At 49.2% G+C, this 15,880-nt stretch overlaps 1 protein-coding gene across 5 annotated transcripts in view; it reads right to left on the bottom strand.

Moving 5' to 3' along the window:
• bckdk (branched chain ketoacid dehydrogenase kinase) overlaps positions 1-15,880 on the bottom strand; it is a 104,339-nt gene that overhangs the window by 19,490 nt on the left and 68,969 nt on the right. For 3 of the 5 annotated variants that reach the window (XM_072469257.1, XM_072469254.1, XM_072469256.1), the window contains exons 8-9: positions 8,509-8,637; positions 210-299 (exon numbers count right to left, since the gene is read on the bottom strand). In XM_072469257.1, the coding sequence (XP_072325358.1) occupies positions 210-299; positions 8,509-8,637 (219 nt within the window). The remainder of the gene's footprint in view (positions 1-209; positions 300-8,508; positions 8,638-15,880) is intronic. The other 2 variants (XM_072469255.1, XM_072469258.1) reach the window with 1 other exon arrangement.

Below are 15,880 nucleotides of genomic sequence, written 5' to 3' on the forward strand. Positions count from 1 at the left end.
TGCCCCAGTAGACAAGTTCTGCGAGGGTAAGTGGGAAATTTGACACTCAGCATTTCCCTATTGCTTTCTAGTTGCAGTTCCTGGGGAACCTAGCAAACTGCATAGTTGACACAAAAAATAATAACGTATCAAGAAAAATCAATGATGAGAAGAGGCTGTCATCACAAAGAAACAGGCACAAGTTAAACTACAAGGTAAACATGATTTACCTGATGACAAAATCAATATCGTTGTTGGCAATGGTGACCACAATGTCAGGGACGTTGTAAGGAGTGTCAAGGTGACTCTCCATCGTGGCTCTGTGAAAGGAGAGAGAGAGAAAAAGAGACAGGCAGACAATTAAAACCCATGAGACATACAGAGGTGCATCTACACATTTGCTTAGTTTGAGCCATTTCAATTCTAAAATATTGGAGCTGTAGGATAACAAACAAATACAGTTAAGGATTCAAATCCACTGTCCCGCTGAGGAGGGTGTCTACAGGAGGTTTGGGACGGGATTCTCGAGCCATTTGCTGGCGACGGGATTCTCTGGTCCCTCTGGCAGCGCAGCCCCATCCGCGGGTATCTCGGCTGCGTGGGATGTCTTCAATGGGAAATCCCATTGCTATGCGGCGGATGTAGAGAATCCTGACGCCAGAGAACGGGGCACCAAAATTCTCCGTCCTCGCTAGCAGCAGTACCGGGCGGACTCATAACAGAGAAACCCGGCCCTGATATCTCGCAGGGAGTTGCAGGCAGCAAATCTCAAAAACTACAGAACGGAAGATCAGGTTGTTTACCAATAACAACAATCTTTCGAGGTTCAACTAGAGCCATGGCTGGACCACACTGGGGAGTCCTGTGAACAGCTCTGGGTTTCCATTGTACAACACTATAGAAAGCCCTGGAGAAAGTGCCAAAAGGACACAAGAGGATGATAACAAAACGGAATGGGTACAGAGGTCAAGAAAAACTGAAGAAAAGGACTTAAAAGGTGACCTGGTAGAAAGGGCAGCACAAGTGGATAGCAATGTGGCTTCACAGCGCCAGGGTCCCAGGTTTGATTCCCCGTTGGGTCACTGTCTGTGCGGCGTCTGCAGGTTCTCCCTCTGTCTGCGTGGGTTTCCTCCGGGTGCTCCGGTTTCCTCCCACAGTCCAAAGACGTGCAGGTTAGGTGGATTGGCCATGCTAAATTGCCCTTAGTATCCAAAAAGGTTAGGAGGGGTTATTGGGTTACCGGGGTAGGCTGGATGTGAGGGCTTAAGTGGGTCACTGCAGACTCGATAGGCCGAATGGCCTCCTTCTGCACTGTATGTTCTATGTTCTTTCAAATTACAAACGGGGACCAATACGGTAGACATGGGGAAGATGGGTTTCATTTGTGAGATTCCCAAACTGTGGGGTGTAAATATAATGTAGTCGCCAATTAATCCTGTAAGGAACTTAACGGCAACAACTTGCATTTAAGTAGCGCCTTTAACACATTCAAGGATCCCAAAGCTACTGCACAGGATCATTATCAAAGTTCAACACCGAATCACATAACAGGATTTCAGACAACTAAATACAAGAGAAACGTTTAGAGACCTAAAGTTTGGACAGCGATCTAGGTTTTAAGGAGCCTTGAGAGATCCAGGGAGCGAATTTCCAGAGTTGTGGAACTTGTTATAACATGGAGTGTTGAGATCAGTGGCAAACAATCTATATATGAGGAAGCTAGATAAATGCCACTGGAGAATGGGGAGACAAGAAGTAAGGTGGGAAAAAGCTCATATGGAGCATAAATAATGGGCATATAACCAGCAGGTCATAAATTCTATGTATGTAATCACTGTCTAAACATATATAAAAACATACATAGATTATGCACCTGCCCTTTTTCTATAGCCTGCACAATCCCAACTGTGATGAAATGTATTCCTGGAGGTTTATCACATGACTTGCGCCCATTAGCCAGTCAACACACCCATCCTTGTGACGTTCGGCCTTTCGATGCCAATTGGAAAGCTAAAAGACTCATTTTCCAGTTATATAATGCTTGACTCACGGAATACGATGCTTGACTCACAGAATATTAAGAGTGCAAAAGAGGCCCTTCGGCCTGTCAAGTATGCACTGACGCACAAGAGCCCCTGACCTGTCCACCTAATCCCACTCGCCAGCACTTGGCCCACATCCTTGAATGTTATGCCGTGCCAAGTACTCATCCAGATCCTTTCTAAAGGATGTGAGGCATCCCACCTCTACCACCCTCCCAGGCAATGTATTCCAGATCGTCACCACTCTCTGGGTAAAAACGTTTTTCCTCAAATCCCCCTAAACCTCCCGCCCCCTCACTTTGAACTTGTGTCCCCTCGTAACTGACATTTCAACTAAGGGGTACAGTTGCTCCCTATCCACACTATCCATGCCCCTCATAATCTTGTACACCACAATCAGGTCACCCCTCAGTCTTCTCTGCTCCAGAGAAAACAACCCAAGCCTATCCAACCTCTCTTCATAACTTAAATATTCCATCCCAGGCAATATTCTGGTGAATCCTCTCTAGTGCAATCACATCTTTCCATCTTTCCTATAATGTGGCAACATGGTAACACAGTGGTTAGCACAGTTGCTTGACAGCTCCAGAGTCCCAAGTTCGATTCCCCGCTGGGTCACTGGCTGTGCGGAGTCTGCACATTCTCCCCGTGTCTGTGTGGTCTTCCTCTGGGTGCTCCGGTTTCCTCCCACTGTCCAAAGATGTGCACGTTAGGTGGATTTGCTAAATTGCCCTTTGTGTCCAAAAAAGGTTAGGTGGGGTTAAGGGGATAGGGTGGAGGTATGGGCTTAGGTATGGTGCTCTTTCCAAGGGCCGATGCAGACTAGATGGACCGAATGACCTCCTTCTTCACTGTAAATTGTATGAAAATTCTATGATTCAACCAGAATTGCACACACTACTCCAGCTGTGGCCTCAAAGTTCTACACAGCTCCATCATGACCCCCCTGCTTTTTTAATCTATGCCCCAATTAATAAAAGTGTGTCCCGTATGCCTTTTTCACCACTCTATTAATCTGCCCTTCTGCCTTCAGGGATCTATGGACAAACTCACCAAGGTCCTTCTGTTCTTTGGAACTTCCTAATGCCAGACCTTTCGTAGTATATTTTCTTGTTAAATACTCCTTCCAAAGTGTATCGCCTCACACTTTTCAGGGTTAAATTTCATGTGCCACTTATCCACCCATTTGACCATCCCGTCTATATCTTCCTGTAACCCAAGATACTCAACCTCACTGCTAACCACCTGGCCAATCTTTGTGACATCTGCAAACTTACTGATCCTGCACACTGATCCCCCACATAGTCATCTATGTCATTTATATAAATGATAAACAATAAGGGGCCCGGCGCAGATCCCTGTGGTACACCACTTGTCACAGGCTTCCAGAAACTAAAGCAGCCGTCTGTCATCACCCTCTGTCTCCTATGGCTAAGCCAATTATGAATCCACTTTATCAAATCACCCTGTATGCCATGTGCAATTGTCTTCTTAAAAGTTTCCCATGTGGGACCTTGTCAAAGGCTTTGCTGAAATCCATGTAAACCACATCAACTGCACTACCCTTATCTATACACTTGGTTACATTATCAAAATATTCAATCAAATTTGTTAAGCATGACCTTCCTCTGACAAAGGCATGCTGACTATCCCTGATCAAACCATGCCTCACCAAGTGGAGATCGATTCTCTCCTTCAGAATCTTTTCCAATAGTTTCCCAACCACTGACGTGAGACTCACTGGTCTGTAGTTCCCTGGCTTTCCAATGATTTTTCTGCAAGGTGGCTCACTGGATGAACTTTTTTAAAAGGGCTGTGGGCGTCGCTGGCTGGGCCAGTATTTATTGCCCATCCTCGATTGCCCTCGACAAGATGGTGGTGAGCTGCAGTCCATGTGGTGTAAGTACAGCCACAGTTAGGGAGTGAGTTCCAGGGTTGTGACCCAGCAACAGTGAAGTAATAGCAAAGCAGTTCTTGCAGATCGATCTCATTACGATCCCAGACCAGACCCCAACAGTGGCTAGGATACTGGACCCAAACCCCCATTATTTTAGTGTATTTCAAGATTGTGCGGAAAGAATGATTCGCTCCAGGAGTGATTGCCTAAAAAAAAAAAAAGGGCTTTGGTATTTCTAAAACAAAACAATTGAAATATTAAACTTTTTAACTCCACACCTAAAAAGAACAGCTTACAATTACCCTTTAACACTATATAATTTCTCATTAAACAGCAAGAAAATAAACATACAGCACTCAATTAAGTTTAAAAATCATCAGGGCAAAAGTAATTTTTGCTTTGCAGAACAGATTCCGGCTCTGGTTAGAACCCCTACAGACTCTGGCTAGAACCCCTACAGACTCTGGCTGAATGCCTTCAAATTGTTGCTCCAACCAGGTTGTTTCAGTCTTTTCCTGGTCTTCAGACAAGACTGCTCTGCTTTAAAATATTATTAATCTTTTTTTTTTAAACTATCCTACTTGGAAAGAATTTTGGACTCAGGCAGGCAGGGCAAAATTCAACTTCTCCCTCTCTCTCTCTATGCATCTCCAAACTCTCTGCATTTCCTGGGCTCCACCCATCAATGACCTCATCTTCCCAAGCTTACAAACAAACCATCTCTGCAGGCTGCAAAAGTACATGAACTCCCCAAGGACCTCCTGAGCCAAGCCACATTCCTCTGGTCAATTTCATTTGCTATTTCCTAGAAGCAAAGCAAAATCCTTTTTAAAACGATGCCCACCGCAGCCAAACACACTATACCCTCAGAATTTCACTCTTAACTTGTCCCAATATTTAAACGCCAATATTCCTAAGATCCTCCAATCGTCACGATCTTTGATTCCTGGAGACTCCAGGCCAATTCTGGAGGATTGGCAACCCTAGTAGAAATAGCGTTTGAGAGTTGTGGTGGGGGGAGGGGGTGGAAAAAGAGTGGGGGGATTTACTGGGAATGGCCACTGAAGGCAACCCCACAAGTGGGCTTGAGGATGGGGGAAAAAGGGATCAATGTAAAAACGAGGAACAGAAGCAATGGAGCGAATTGGCCCTAGCAGTTTGAAAATACTCTGGAGGGATAAACTAGATAGCCCGCCCTATTCAGTGAATCTCAAGTATCTGGTATCCATTAACAGTCTCCTGGTAGGTTCACAGATTAATCATAGTAAGTAACTAGTTAGTTATAAAAGGCAGGGGCAGCACGGTGGCGCAGTGGTTAGCACTGCTGCCTCACGCCACCGAGGTCCCAGGTTCGATCCCAGCTCTGGCTCCCTGTCCATGATAAGTTTGCACATTTTCCCCGTGTTTGTGTGGGTTTCGCCCCCACAACCCAAAAATGTGCAGGCTAGACCACGCCAAATTACCCCTTAATTGGAAAAAATGAAACTTTAAAAAAAAGTTATAAAAAACAGGATTGTGAAATAAACTATTTGAAAACAAGTTGTCACATGACATACTGAGGAATCCCACACGGCCAAATATCCCCACTTCAGCTAAAATGCTGTAAGAAGTTTGAACAAAAACAACCTCCAGACAGAACTCTTTTATGCTGGTCAGAGATGCTGCCAAACACATTCAATGTAGAAATAGGAGGGGTTTAGAGCTGTATCTGGCTGCCAGCTGTATCCTGTTGATAAAAATGGAGATCAGCTTACACTGCCAGAAAACATGAACTATTTTTTTTAAACAAGATACGAGTTGCATAACATGACTACTGTCAACCAAAAGGTCAACTTCAAGAGTTTTAATAGTTCTTAGTTGGTGCCAGGAATTCTGTGGTATTTACAAGCACTCCCAACTTTTCACATTGGGGACGAGATTCTCCGACCCCCCCGCCGGGTCGGAGAATCGCCGGGGGCTGGCGTGAATCCCGCCCCCGCCGGTTGCCGAATTCTCCGGCACCGGATATTTGGCGGGGGCGGGAATCGCGCCCCGCGCCCCCGGCGATTCTCCGGCCCGGATGGGCCGAAGTCCCGCTGCTAAAATGCCTGTCCCGCCGGCGTAGATTAAACCACCTACTTTACCGGCGGGACAAGGCGGCACGGGCGGGCTCCGGGGTCCTGGGGGGAGCGCGGGGCGATCTGGCCCCGGTGGGTGCCCCCACGGTGACCTGGCCCGCGATCGGGGCCCACCGATCCGCGGGCGGGCCTGTGCCGTGGGGTCACTCTTTTCCTTCCGCCTTCGCCACGGTCTCCACCATGGCGGAGGCGGAAGAGACTCCCTCCACTGCGCATGCGCGGGAATGCCGTCAGCGGCCGCTAACGCTCCCGCGCATGCGCCGCCCGGAGATGTCATTTCCGCGCTAGCTGGCGGGGCACCAAAGGCCTTTTCCGCCAGCTGGCGGGGCGGAAATTCATCCGGCGCGGGCCTAGCCCCTTAAGGTTGGGGCTGGGCCCCCCAAGATGCGGAGCATTCCGCACCTTTGGGGCGGCGCAATGCCCGACTGATTTGCGCCGTTTTGGGCGCCAGTCGGCGGACATCGTGCCGATACCGGAAAAATTCGCCCCAGATTCCCAGTTTATCTTCCTTCCGCCCCCCCCTCTCTCTTCCCCCCGACTCACAACTGCATTTGTTCCGCAGCCAAGGCTTTAGCTAACTGTTGTCATTCCCATCTCCCGGGTAGGCGGTAGACGGCGCAAACCGCGCTTCAACCTGTCCAAGGTCGGAGATTCCGGTTCGGAATGTTGGATTGCCATCCAGAGGGGTAGCCCCAATACATGGGCGAGAGAGCCCATTGACCCTGCAGCTACGTGGGGCAATCGGCCAGTCTGGTGAGTTTACAGCCATGGAAGGAGTGTTCACATTGAGGCTGGTCAGATTGTCAGACAGACTGTAAATTAGAAAATGTAAAAGGTTATGAAGATTGAAAACAATTACATGTGGTGGAACAGGATTCCAAGGACCTGTATCATCATGTCCAGATTTAAATTTGTGCTTTGCTTATTGACCATAGTACATACTGTGCAGAAGGAGGCCATTCGGCCCATCGAGTCTGCACCGACCCACTTAAGCCCTCACTTCCATCCTATCCCCGGAACCCAATAACCCCTCCTAATCTTTTTGGACAGTAAGGGACAATTTAATATGGCCAATCCACCTAACCTGCACGTCTTTGGACTGTGGGAGGAAGCTGGAGCACCCGGAGGAAACCCACGCAGACACGAGGAGAACGTGCAGACTCGGCACAGACAGTGACCCAGCGGGGAATCGAAACTGGGCCCTGTCGCTGTGAAGCCACAGTGCTATCCACTTGTGCTACCGTGCTGCCCTCATGTTGCTCAAGCAACAGTCCTGCCACTGCTTTCCTGCTGTTCACACCCTCCACCACCAAGGAATCCGCAGCGGGGGCTTGCCGTCAGCGACCAGAGGGAACGGTCGGAAAATGTTGGCCAACGTTTGTGGTGCAGACTATGTCAAGGCTTCTGTACGGTTTTCCAAATGACCAAAAATGTGCCTCTACAGCAAGGTTCAGCTAACCTAAGATAATGGCTCCAAAGATCCACGGAGCATAATCCCAGTGCTTGCAACAGGAATGCACCCATGGTGTCCTCCAGCACTGATCTCTGGGAGTGCTTACAGGATCAGAGGGGAGGACCACCTAATTTACAAGGGGCAGTGAACCTCTCTGCCTCGAAGGGTGTATCCTCCAAAGCCTACCTGCCCCACTCATCTGGAAAATCCCACTGTGCCTCAGATTGAAAGGTTGCCCTATGCAACCCCTCTCTTGGTGCCACGTTGCTCCCTCATGGCCCCTTGTCCAATATTGGGTGGAATTTTCTGATTTCTTTTTGCAAGAGTTATTTTTCTAAATGTTAGCCCTGGTGGGGAAAGCGGAAAGCAGCCTCGCCGGGTTTCCCTGTCCTATTTTCAAATACTTAAGAGAAAAAAAATTAAAGGTGCAAGTCCCATGATGGCACACTGGTGGAGCCCCATGCGCAATCGCAGCACCAGAGAGGTCGGAGCTTCTACCTTCTGCCCACATAAGAGTGATTGGAATACCCCAAAACTGGTCGGCAGTGAATGAGGTCTAATCGTTGCCGTATATTAATGGATTGTGGCAGAGCTTTAGCACAGTCCTAGCAGATTATTGAGGAAGTTCAGAGCCCATTCCCTCAAGGAGTAGAAAGGAAATGTCAGGAATGAAGGATTGGTTAGAAGAGATAGAAATGGGAAAAAGAAGAAATGTTTTTTAAGAAAAGGTGTTCTGCTTGAATTTTGTCACTATCAACACTTTAATGGTTTAGCACTGTAAAATTTATCTACGTTTCAATGACATAGAACGCAGCCGAAAATATTAATAAAATACAACCATCCAAGGATTCAGGAGCTTCCTTGGGCCAGATGGTAGGTATGTGCAGATAATAATGACCTGGATTTTGCGCATATCAACGAAGCATAAAGTGCATCCCTCTTATCCTCTAAGAAAGTTGCCCACAAAGATCTAGTGATTGCTGTGACGTGGACATCACCCTGTGGAGAAACAGTGCTCACCTCATTGCATTCTTCAGTAACTCGGGCAAGATGTAGTCCAGAGGCATGGGCATGTAAGGGTATCTTGCTGCCACGTGGCCGTTTATCCGGACTTTAGGGGAACTTCCGTACTGATGTTCACATAAGCGCCTAGAAAAGGGCACAAAATCAATAAGGCTGATATTTAAAGGGAACTCCGATCTAGCCCAGGCAAGTGCTCTGAGGACAAGGGTTCAAAGTCCACCTTGACAGCTGGGAAAATTTAAATTCAATGAATAAAGGATATCTTGAATATAAACCTATGGTGGGGTTTACTGAGCAACCCAAGGAGGCGGCCCACCGTTGGCCGGCAGCAAGATCTTCTGGTCCTACCGTTGTCAATGGGGTTTCCCGTTGTTCGCACCCCTCGTTGCCTGGAAACTCGTAGCGAGGTGTGCCTTTAACGGGACCAGAGAATCCTGCCAGTGTAAACGGCCGGAGAGTTCCTGCCTTAGTCTCAGTAATTGTGACCATGCAAGCGATCATCGATTGTCATAAAAACCCATCTGGTTCACTCTAGAGAAGGAAATCTGCCAGTCTTACCTGGTCTGGCCTACAAGCTCCAGACCTACAGCAATGTTGCTAACTCTCTGCCCTCTGAAACGGCCCAGCAACCCGGCTCAGTTCAAGGGCAATTAGTAATGGGCAATAAATGCTGGCTTCACCAGCGACGCCCACAACCCATGAAAGGATAACAGTTTTTTTAAGTCTTATCGGGTGTAAATAATTGTTAGCTTTCATTTTACATGTTCATAGGCTTTTTGAAGTCTTGTTTCCTCAGATTTTAGCTACTATCCAAATAGAAATAGATTTACTAATTTTCTTCGAATTTAGCTGGGTTTTCTCTCATCCTTCTACTGATTTAAAATTTTGTCCAACATTTCGCATCCCGCCAAGACCCCACCCCGCCACTCCCTGCATCCCTGGAAGGGAAGGGCACCTGCTGCCCACCACAATACATATAAATGGCAGCCGTGAGACGAGGCCTGGCAATTAACTCAATTCCCACCAGTGAAGTGAACTGAAGTTCAAATTGATTGGCAGTAACTGGGTGTGCTGAGTAGTACAGAGATTAGTTTAATATTCACATTCTGATCAAAGCTGGTTGAAGAACTCTTTGAACACTTGCCAAAATAATTCAAACTTCAATGTGTCTCAACCTTCACAGAATCAGTGAAACGTCAGCAGAGGGGAAAATCCCTTGGCCCAGTGTGTCTGTCCATCAAAACAATCTGCTCCAAACCCATTCCCGCTCTCTCTGCCAGTTGATATTTTTATTAAAATATTTATCGGGTTCTTCTTCAGTTAACAACAATCTGCTGTTTGGGCGAGATGTTGAACACCAAAGGGCATTATCCAAACAAGAGCAGGGCAATCTCCAGGCGTCCTGATCAACATATCCTTCAATTAACAGCACCAACTACGCAGGTTGTGCCTTACTGCCAGATGGTGGTTTACTATCCGAGAACAGCCAGTACAGTTCAAAGAAATGTCACAGCACATGAAGCAATTGAGAATGTCTGAGATGTGTAATAACGTATTCCCGTCTCCAGATTGTCAGAAACTGAAGGTGCCCCGAAAAATACCCTTGGCACCCACTGGAAGTCACGATGTAAGCAAATCCTTGGTACTTCCACGGGCCGTTTGAACGTCTGATAGCCAGATTTACGCTGCCCATTTATTTATTTTTTAAATTTAGAGTACCCAATTCATTTTTTCCAATTAAGGGGCAATTTAGAGTGGCCAATCCACCTATCCTGCACATCTTTCGGTTGTAGGGGCGAAACCTGATGTGTTATGTATTCTGGGATAACACATGCTGCAACTGGATGCAGCTTTGACCAAAAGATACTCTAGACCTTGAAGTTAGTTCAATCAGATTTATTGAACCAGTAGCACAGTTAGCACAGTTCTCTATCAGTTCGATTCTCTGCTAACCTAAGTGTGGTTACTCTGTCTGACTGAACCAGACTAGCTCTTAGCCACGTGCTGGAGGTGTGATACTGTACATACACCCTGACTCACTGTAGATGTTCATCAGTGGAAAGAGGCGGAGTGTGAGTGCCTTTTATAGTGAGATACCACCCCCGAGTGTCCTGCCTGCTCATTGGTCATGTCCTGTTTTCTATGTTCATTAGCTGCCTGTCTGTATATCATTATCTGTATGTCTGCATATCATGACATCTCTCCCTTTTTAAAAAATATGTTTTGTTGGCACATGGGAGCGTACTTACATGTGGTGGCATTTATTAACATATTTACAAGCGGTGGCATATGTGAACATATTTACATGTGAAGATAGCTGTCTAATGTGAGAAAACAGAACATAGCAAACAAAACAAATGTTCATAAGTCCAGTCTCTGGGGCTTGTGTCTGATCCTTGTTGACCGCCGGAGAGATGGTGGTCGGGACAACGGCACCTTGACAGGCGGGATGGAAGCCTGACTGGTGGCCTCGTAGTTCGAGGTATCAGGAGGTGGCAAAACAATGGACGGAAATGGAGAAGAAAGCGGTTGCAGGCAGGCCACTTTGCGCAGTGCCCGTCTGATTCGTCGCACAACAGAACCATTAGCCATGCGTACAACATACAAGCGGGGCACAGTCTGTTGAACAACGACAGCTGCAGCAGACCAGCCACCATCCGGTGTCTTGATCCTGACAGCGTCTGCCGGGGATAACACTGGCAAATCGGTGGCATTAGCATCATAGCCCTGCTTTTGCTGGCTTTGGAGCTGCTGCACCTTCTGCAGCACCGGGACGTGAGCCAGGTTGGGCAAGTGTGTGGCTGGAAGTGTCGTCCGCAGGTCCCTGTTCATCAGGAGTTGAGCCGGCGACATGCCAGTGGACAGTGGGGTCGCCCTGTGCGCAAGCAGCGCGAGGTAGATGTCAGAAGCAGAATCCGCAGTCTCGCAGATGAGCTGTTTCACAATGAGCACCCCTTTTTCAACCTTCCCATTGAACTGCGGATAGTGTGGGCTGGAAGTGACATGTTTGAAATGGTATGACTTGGCAAACATAGACCACTCGTGGCTGTTAAAGCACGGGCCATTGTCACTCATGACAATGAGTGGGATACCATGCCTGGCGAACATCTCCTTACAGGCCTTGATGACGGTCCAAGATGTGAGGTCTGAGAGCTTCACGACTTTAGGATAATTGGATAAATAGTCAATAATCAACACGTAGTCACGATCATTCGCACGAAAAAGGTCGATGCCAACCTTGGACCACGGGGAGGTCTCGATTTCATGCTGCTGGAGCGTCTCCTTGCTCTGCGCTGGCTGGAAGCGTTGACAGGTCGCACAGTTGAGGACCATGTTCGAGATGTCCTCGCTAATACCGGGCCAGTATTGCCCGGCTCTGCGTCTGCACGTCTCGACGCCCAGGTGTCCCTCATGGATTTGGCGGAGCACCAAGCTCTGGAGACTGAGTGGAATGACAATCCGGTCCAGCTAGAGGAGGCTACCATCAATCACCATCAGGTCGTTCTTTACATTGTAAAATTGAGGGCACTACCCTTTCTGCCAGCCATTGGTGAGGTGGTGCATGACACGCTGCAAGAGGCGGTCTTTGGCTGTCTCCTCGAGGATACGAACCACCTTCTCATCAGATGCCGGGAGGGTGCTAGCACACAGCTGCACCCGTGATTCAATCTGCCGGATGATTTCCAGCAGTTCATTAGGCAATGTGATGGAGCGGGACAATGCACCAGCGATGATGAGCTCCTTGCCAGGCCTTCCTGAAAGTATTGAGGGATCAGATGCAGAAGCGAGTATGCTGGAGTCGTTGATGGGAGTGGGGGCCTTCCCTCGACCCCTGGAGCTGGATGGAGTGCACAGAGGCCTCGCAAGGAAACCCAAGGCGAACGATCCGCCAAGGGCCATAGTGGTCCGTTTTCACCGATTTTCAGACAAGGAGCGTGTCCTGCGATGGGCCAAGAAGGAACGGAGCAGCAAGTGGGAGAATAATGAGGTGCGCATCTATCAGGACCTGGGTGCGGAGTTGGCCAAGAAACGTGCAGGGTTCAACCGGGCAAAGGCGACCCTCTTTAAGAAGGGTGTGAAGTTTGGGGTGTTCTACCCAGCGAGACTGTGGGTAACGCACGAGGACCAACACTATTATTTTGAGTCGCCAGATGATGTTTGGACATTTATTAAAGAGAAGTTGGACTCGAGTTAAGAGACACTTAATGCTTCGAAGATGGGAGGAGGCGGCGGTTTGTAGCCCCCCGTCCAGGCTGATCACTTGGAACATGAGAGGTCCAAATTGGCCAGTGAAGAGAGGATTAAAGAGGATGCGTGTTTGTGCATTTAAAGGGACTAAAGGCAGACGTGGCAATGCTCCAGGAGACACATCTGAAGGTCACAGACCAGATGAGATTAAGGAAGAGTTGGGTGGGTCAGGTGTTCCACTCAGGGCTGGACTCAAAAGACCAAGGGGGTAGCAATTCTGATCAGCAAGCGAGTGGCATTTGAGGCTGGGAGAATAGTGGCTGATAAAGGTCATAGGTATATCATGGTCAGTGGGAAGCTGGAGGGGGTCCGAGTGGTACTCGTGAATGTCTACTCTACGAACTGGGACGACGTGGATTTTATGAGGCGTGTGTTAAGCAAAATCCCAGACCTTGAGTCACACAACTTGGTCATGGGAGGGGACTTTAATACGGTCATTGAACCTGAATTGGATCGCTCAAAATCCAGGACAAGGAAGAGGCCTCTGGTGGCAAGGGAGCTGAAGGGCTTTGTGAAACAGATGGGGTCGTAGACCCCTGGACGTTTACACGGCCGAGGTTAAAGGAGTTTTCCTTCTTCTCCCATGCCCACAAAGTCTATTCCCCTATTGATTTTTTTTGTTCTGCGCAAGGCGTTGATCCCAAAGATGACGAGGACGGAATACTCGGCGATTACAGTTTCGGACCATGCCCCGCACTGGGTAGATTTGCGGCTTGGGGAGCAGAGAGGGCAGCGTCCGCTGTGGAGACTAGACGTAGGGTTGTTAGTGGAAGAGGTGGTTTGTGGGCGGGTGAATAAGAGTATCCAGAACTATTTGGAGACAAACGACACGGGAGAGGTATCGGCAGCGGCGGTCTGGGAAGCCCTGAAGGCAGTTATTAGAGGGGAACTTACATTGATCCAGTCCCATAGAGAAAAGAGGGAAAGAGCAGAGAGGGAGAGATTGGTGGAGGAGTTACTCCGGGTGGATAGGAAATATGCGGAGGCCCCGGACGCGGGACTCCTGAGGGAGCGGCGCAAGCTTCAGGCGGCGTTTGAATTGTTGACCACAGGGAAAGCGGTAGAACAGTTGAGGAAGGCTAGGGGTGCGGTGTATGAATATGGGGAGAAGGCGAGCAGGATGCTGGCGCACCAGCTTAGGAAGAGAGAGGCGGCCAGGGAGAATGTGGGAGTAAAGGATAAGGAGGGCAACTTGGTCTCAGACCCGGAGGGGGTGAATGAAGTTTTTAAGGAATTCAACAGCAAACTATAGTCAGAATCCCCGGCGGGTGCGGAAGGGATGAGGCAATTTCTGGACCAGTCGAAATTCCCGAGGGTGGAGGATGGTCTGGTGGAGGGGCTGGGGGCTCCGATCGAGATAGAAGAAATTATTAAGGGGCTGGAGGGCATGCAGTCGGGCAAAGCTCCGGGGCTGGATGGCTTCCCCAAGAATTTTTAAAAACATTTTCAGAGGCGTTGAGCCCACTACTGTTGAGGATCTTTAATGAGGTGAGAGAGAAGGGAATCCTCCCCCCCTACAATGTCACAGGCTTCGATCTCACTTATTCTGAAACGGGATAAGGACCCTGATCAGTGTGGGTCTTACAGGCCAATCTCGTTGCTAAATGTGGATGCCAAGCTATTGGCGAAGATCTTGGCCATTAGGATAGAGGATTGTGTCCCGGGAGTGATAGGGGAAGACCAGACAGGATTTGTTAAGGGCAGGCAACTTAATGCTAATGTGCAGAGGCTTTTAAATATTGTTATGATGCCCTCGGAAGGAGAGGAAGCAGAGGTTGTGGCAGTGATGGATGCAGAGAAAGCTTTTGATCGGGTGGAGTGGGAGTACCTGTGGGAAGCGCGGGATAGGTTTGGGTTTGGTGAGAGCTTTATCCGGTGGGTGCAATTGCTGTACCAGGTGCCTGCGGCAAGCGTGCGCACGAACCGGCTTAGGTCGGAGTATTTTAAATTGCACCGGGGGACGAGGCAAGGGTGTCCCCTTTCCCTGTTATTATTTGCTCCAACCATTGAGCCGCTGGCCATCGCACTGAGAGCTTCAAGGAACTGGCAGGGGCTGGTCGGGGGGGGGGTGGGGGGGGGGCATCGGGTCTCGATCTACGCGGATGATCTCCTCCTGTATATCCCGGACCCACTGGAGGGGATGGGGGAGGTCATGCGGATCTTAAGGGAATTTGGCAGTTTCTCGGGGTATAAATTGAACGTGGGGAAGAGCGAGCTGTTTGTGATCCAGGCTAAAGGATAGGAGAAGAGACTGAGTGAGCTGCCGCTGAGGAGGGTAGAGAAGAGCTTTCGCTACCTGGGAATACAGGTGGCCCGGAAGTGGGATTTGTTGCATTAACTTAATCTGACCCGGCTGGTGGAACAAATGGAAGGGGACTTTAAAAGATGGGACATGCTCCCGCTGTCACTGGCGAGGAGGGTACAGACCATGAAAATGACGGTCCCCCCCAGGTTCCTATTTGTATTCCAGTGCCTTCCCATCTTCATCCCTAAGGCGTTTTTTAAGCGGGTTAATAAGATCATCTCGGGATTTGTGTGGGCGATCAAGACCCCGCGAGTGAAGAAAGTGCTGCTGGAACGCAGTCGGGGGGAGGGTGGGTTGGCGCTGCCGAACTTTTGGAACTACTACTGGGTGGCCAACATTGCCATGATCAGGAAGTGGGTATTGGGGGAGGGTTCGGCATGGGAGCGGTTGGAGGCGGCGTCAAGCAAAGGCACAGTTTGGGAGCGCTGGTAGCGGCACCTCTGCCGTTCTCGCCGGCCCACTACTCCACAAGTCCGGTGGTGGTGGCGACTCTGAAGATCTGGGGGCAGTGGAGGAGACACAAGAGGATGGAAGGCGCAGGTTCCTGCCGGGTAGGATGGACGGTGGGTTCCAGAGCTGGCAGAGGGCGTGTATTAGGAGGATGGGTGACCTGTTTATAGATGGGAGATTTCCCAGCCTGCAGGCGCTGGAGGACAAATTTAAATTGCCGCCAGGGAACGGCTTTAGGTATCTACAAGTGTGGGCCTTCCTGAGGAAGAAGGTGGTGGCCTTCCCGCTGCTGCCGCCACGGGGGGAGACAAGACAGAGAAGTGTCCGGTACCTGGGCGGGGGAGGGGAAGGTGTCGGATATCTACC

This window comes from Scyliorhinus torazame, chromosome 12, assembly GCF_047496885.1.
Source record: "Scyliorhinus torazame isolate Kashiwa2021f chromosome 12, sScyTor2.1, whole genome shotgun sequence".
NCBI classification, from domain to species: domain Eukaryota; kingdom Metazoa; phylum Chordata; class Chondrichthyes; order Carcharhiniformes; family Scyliorhinidae; genus Scyliorhinus; species Scyliorhinus torazame.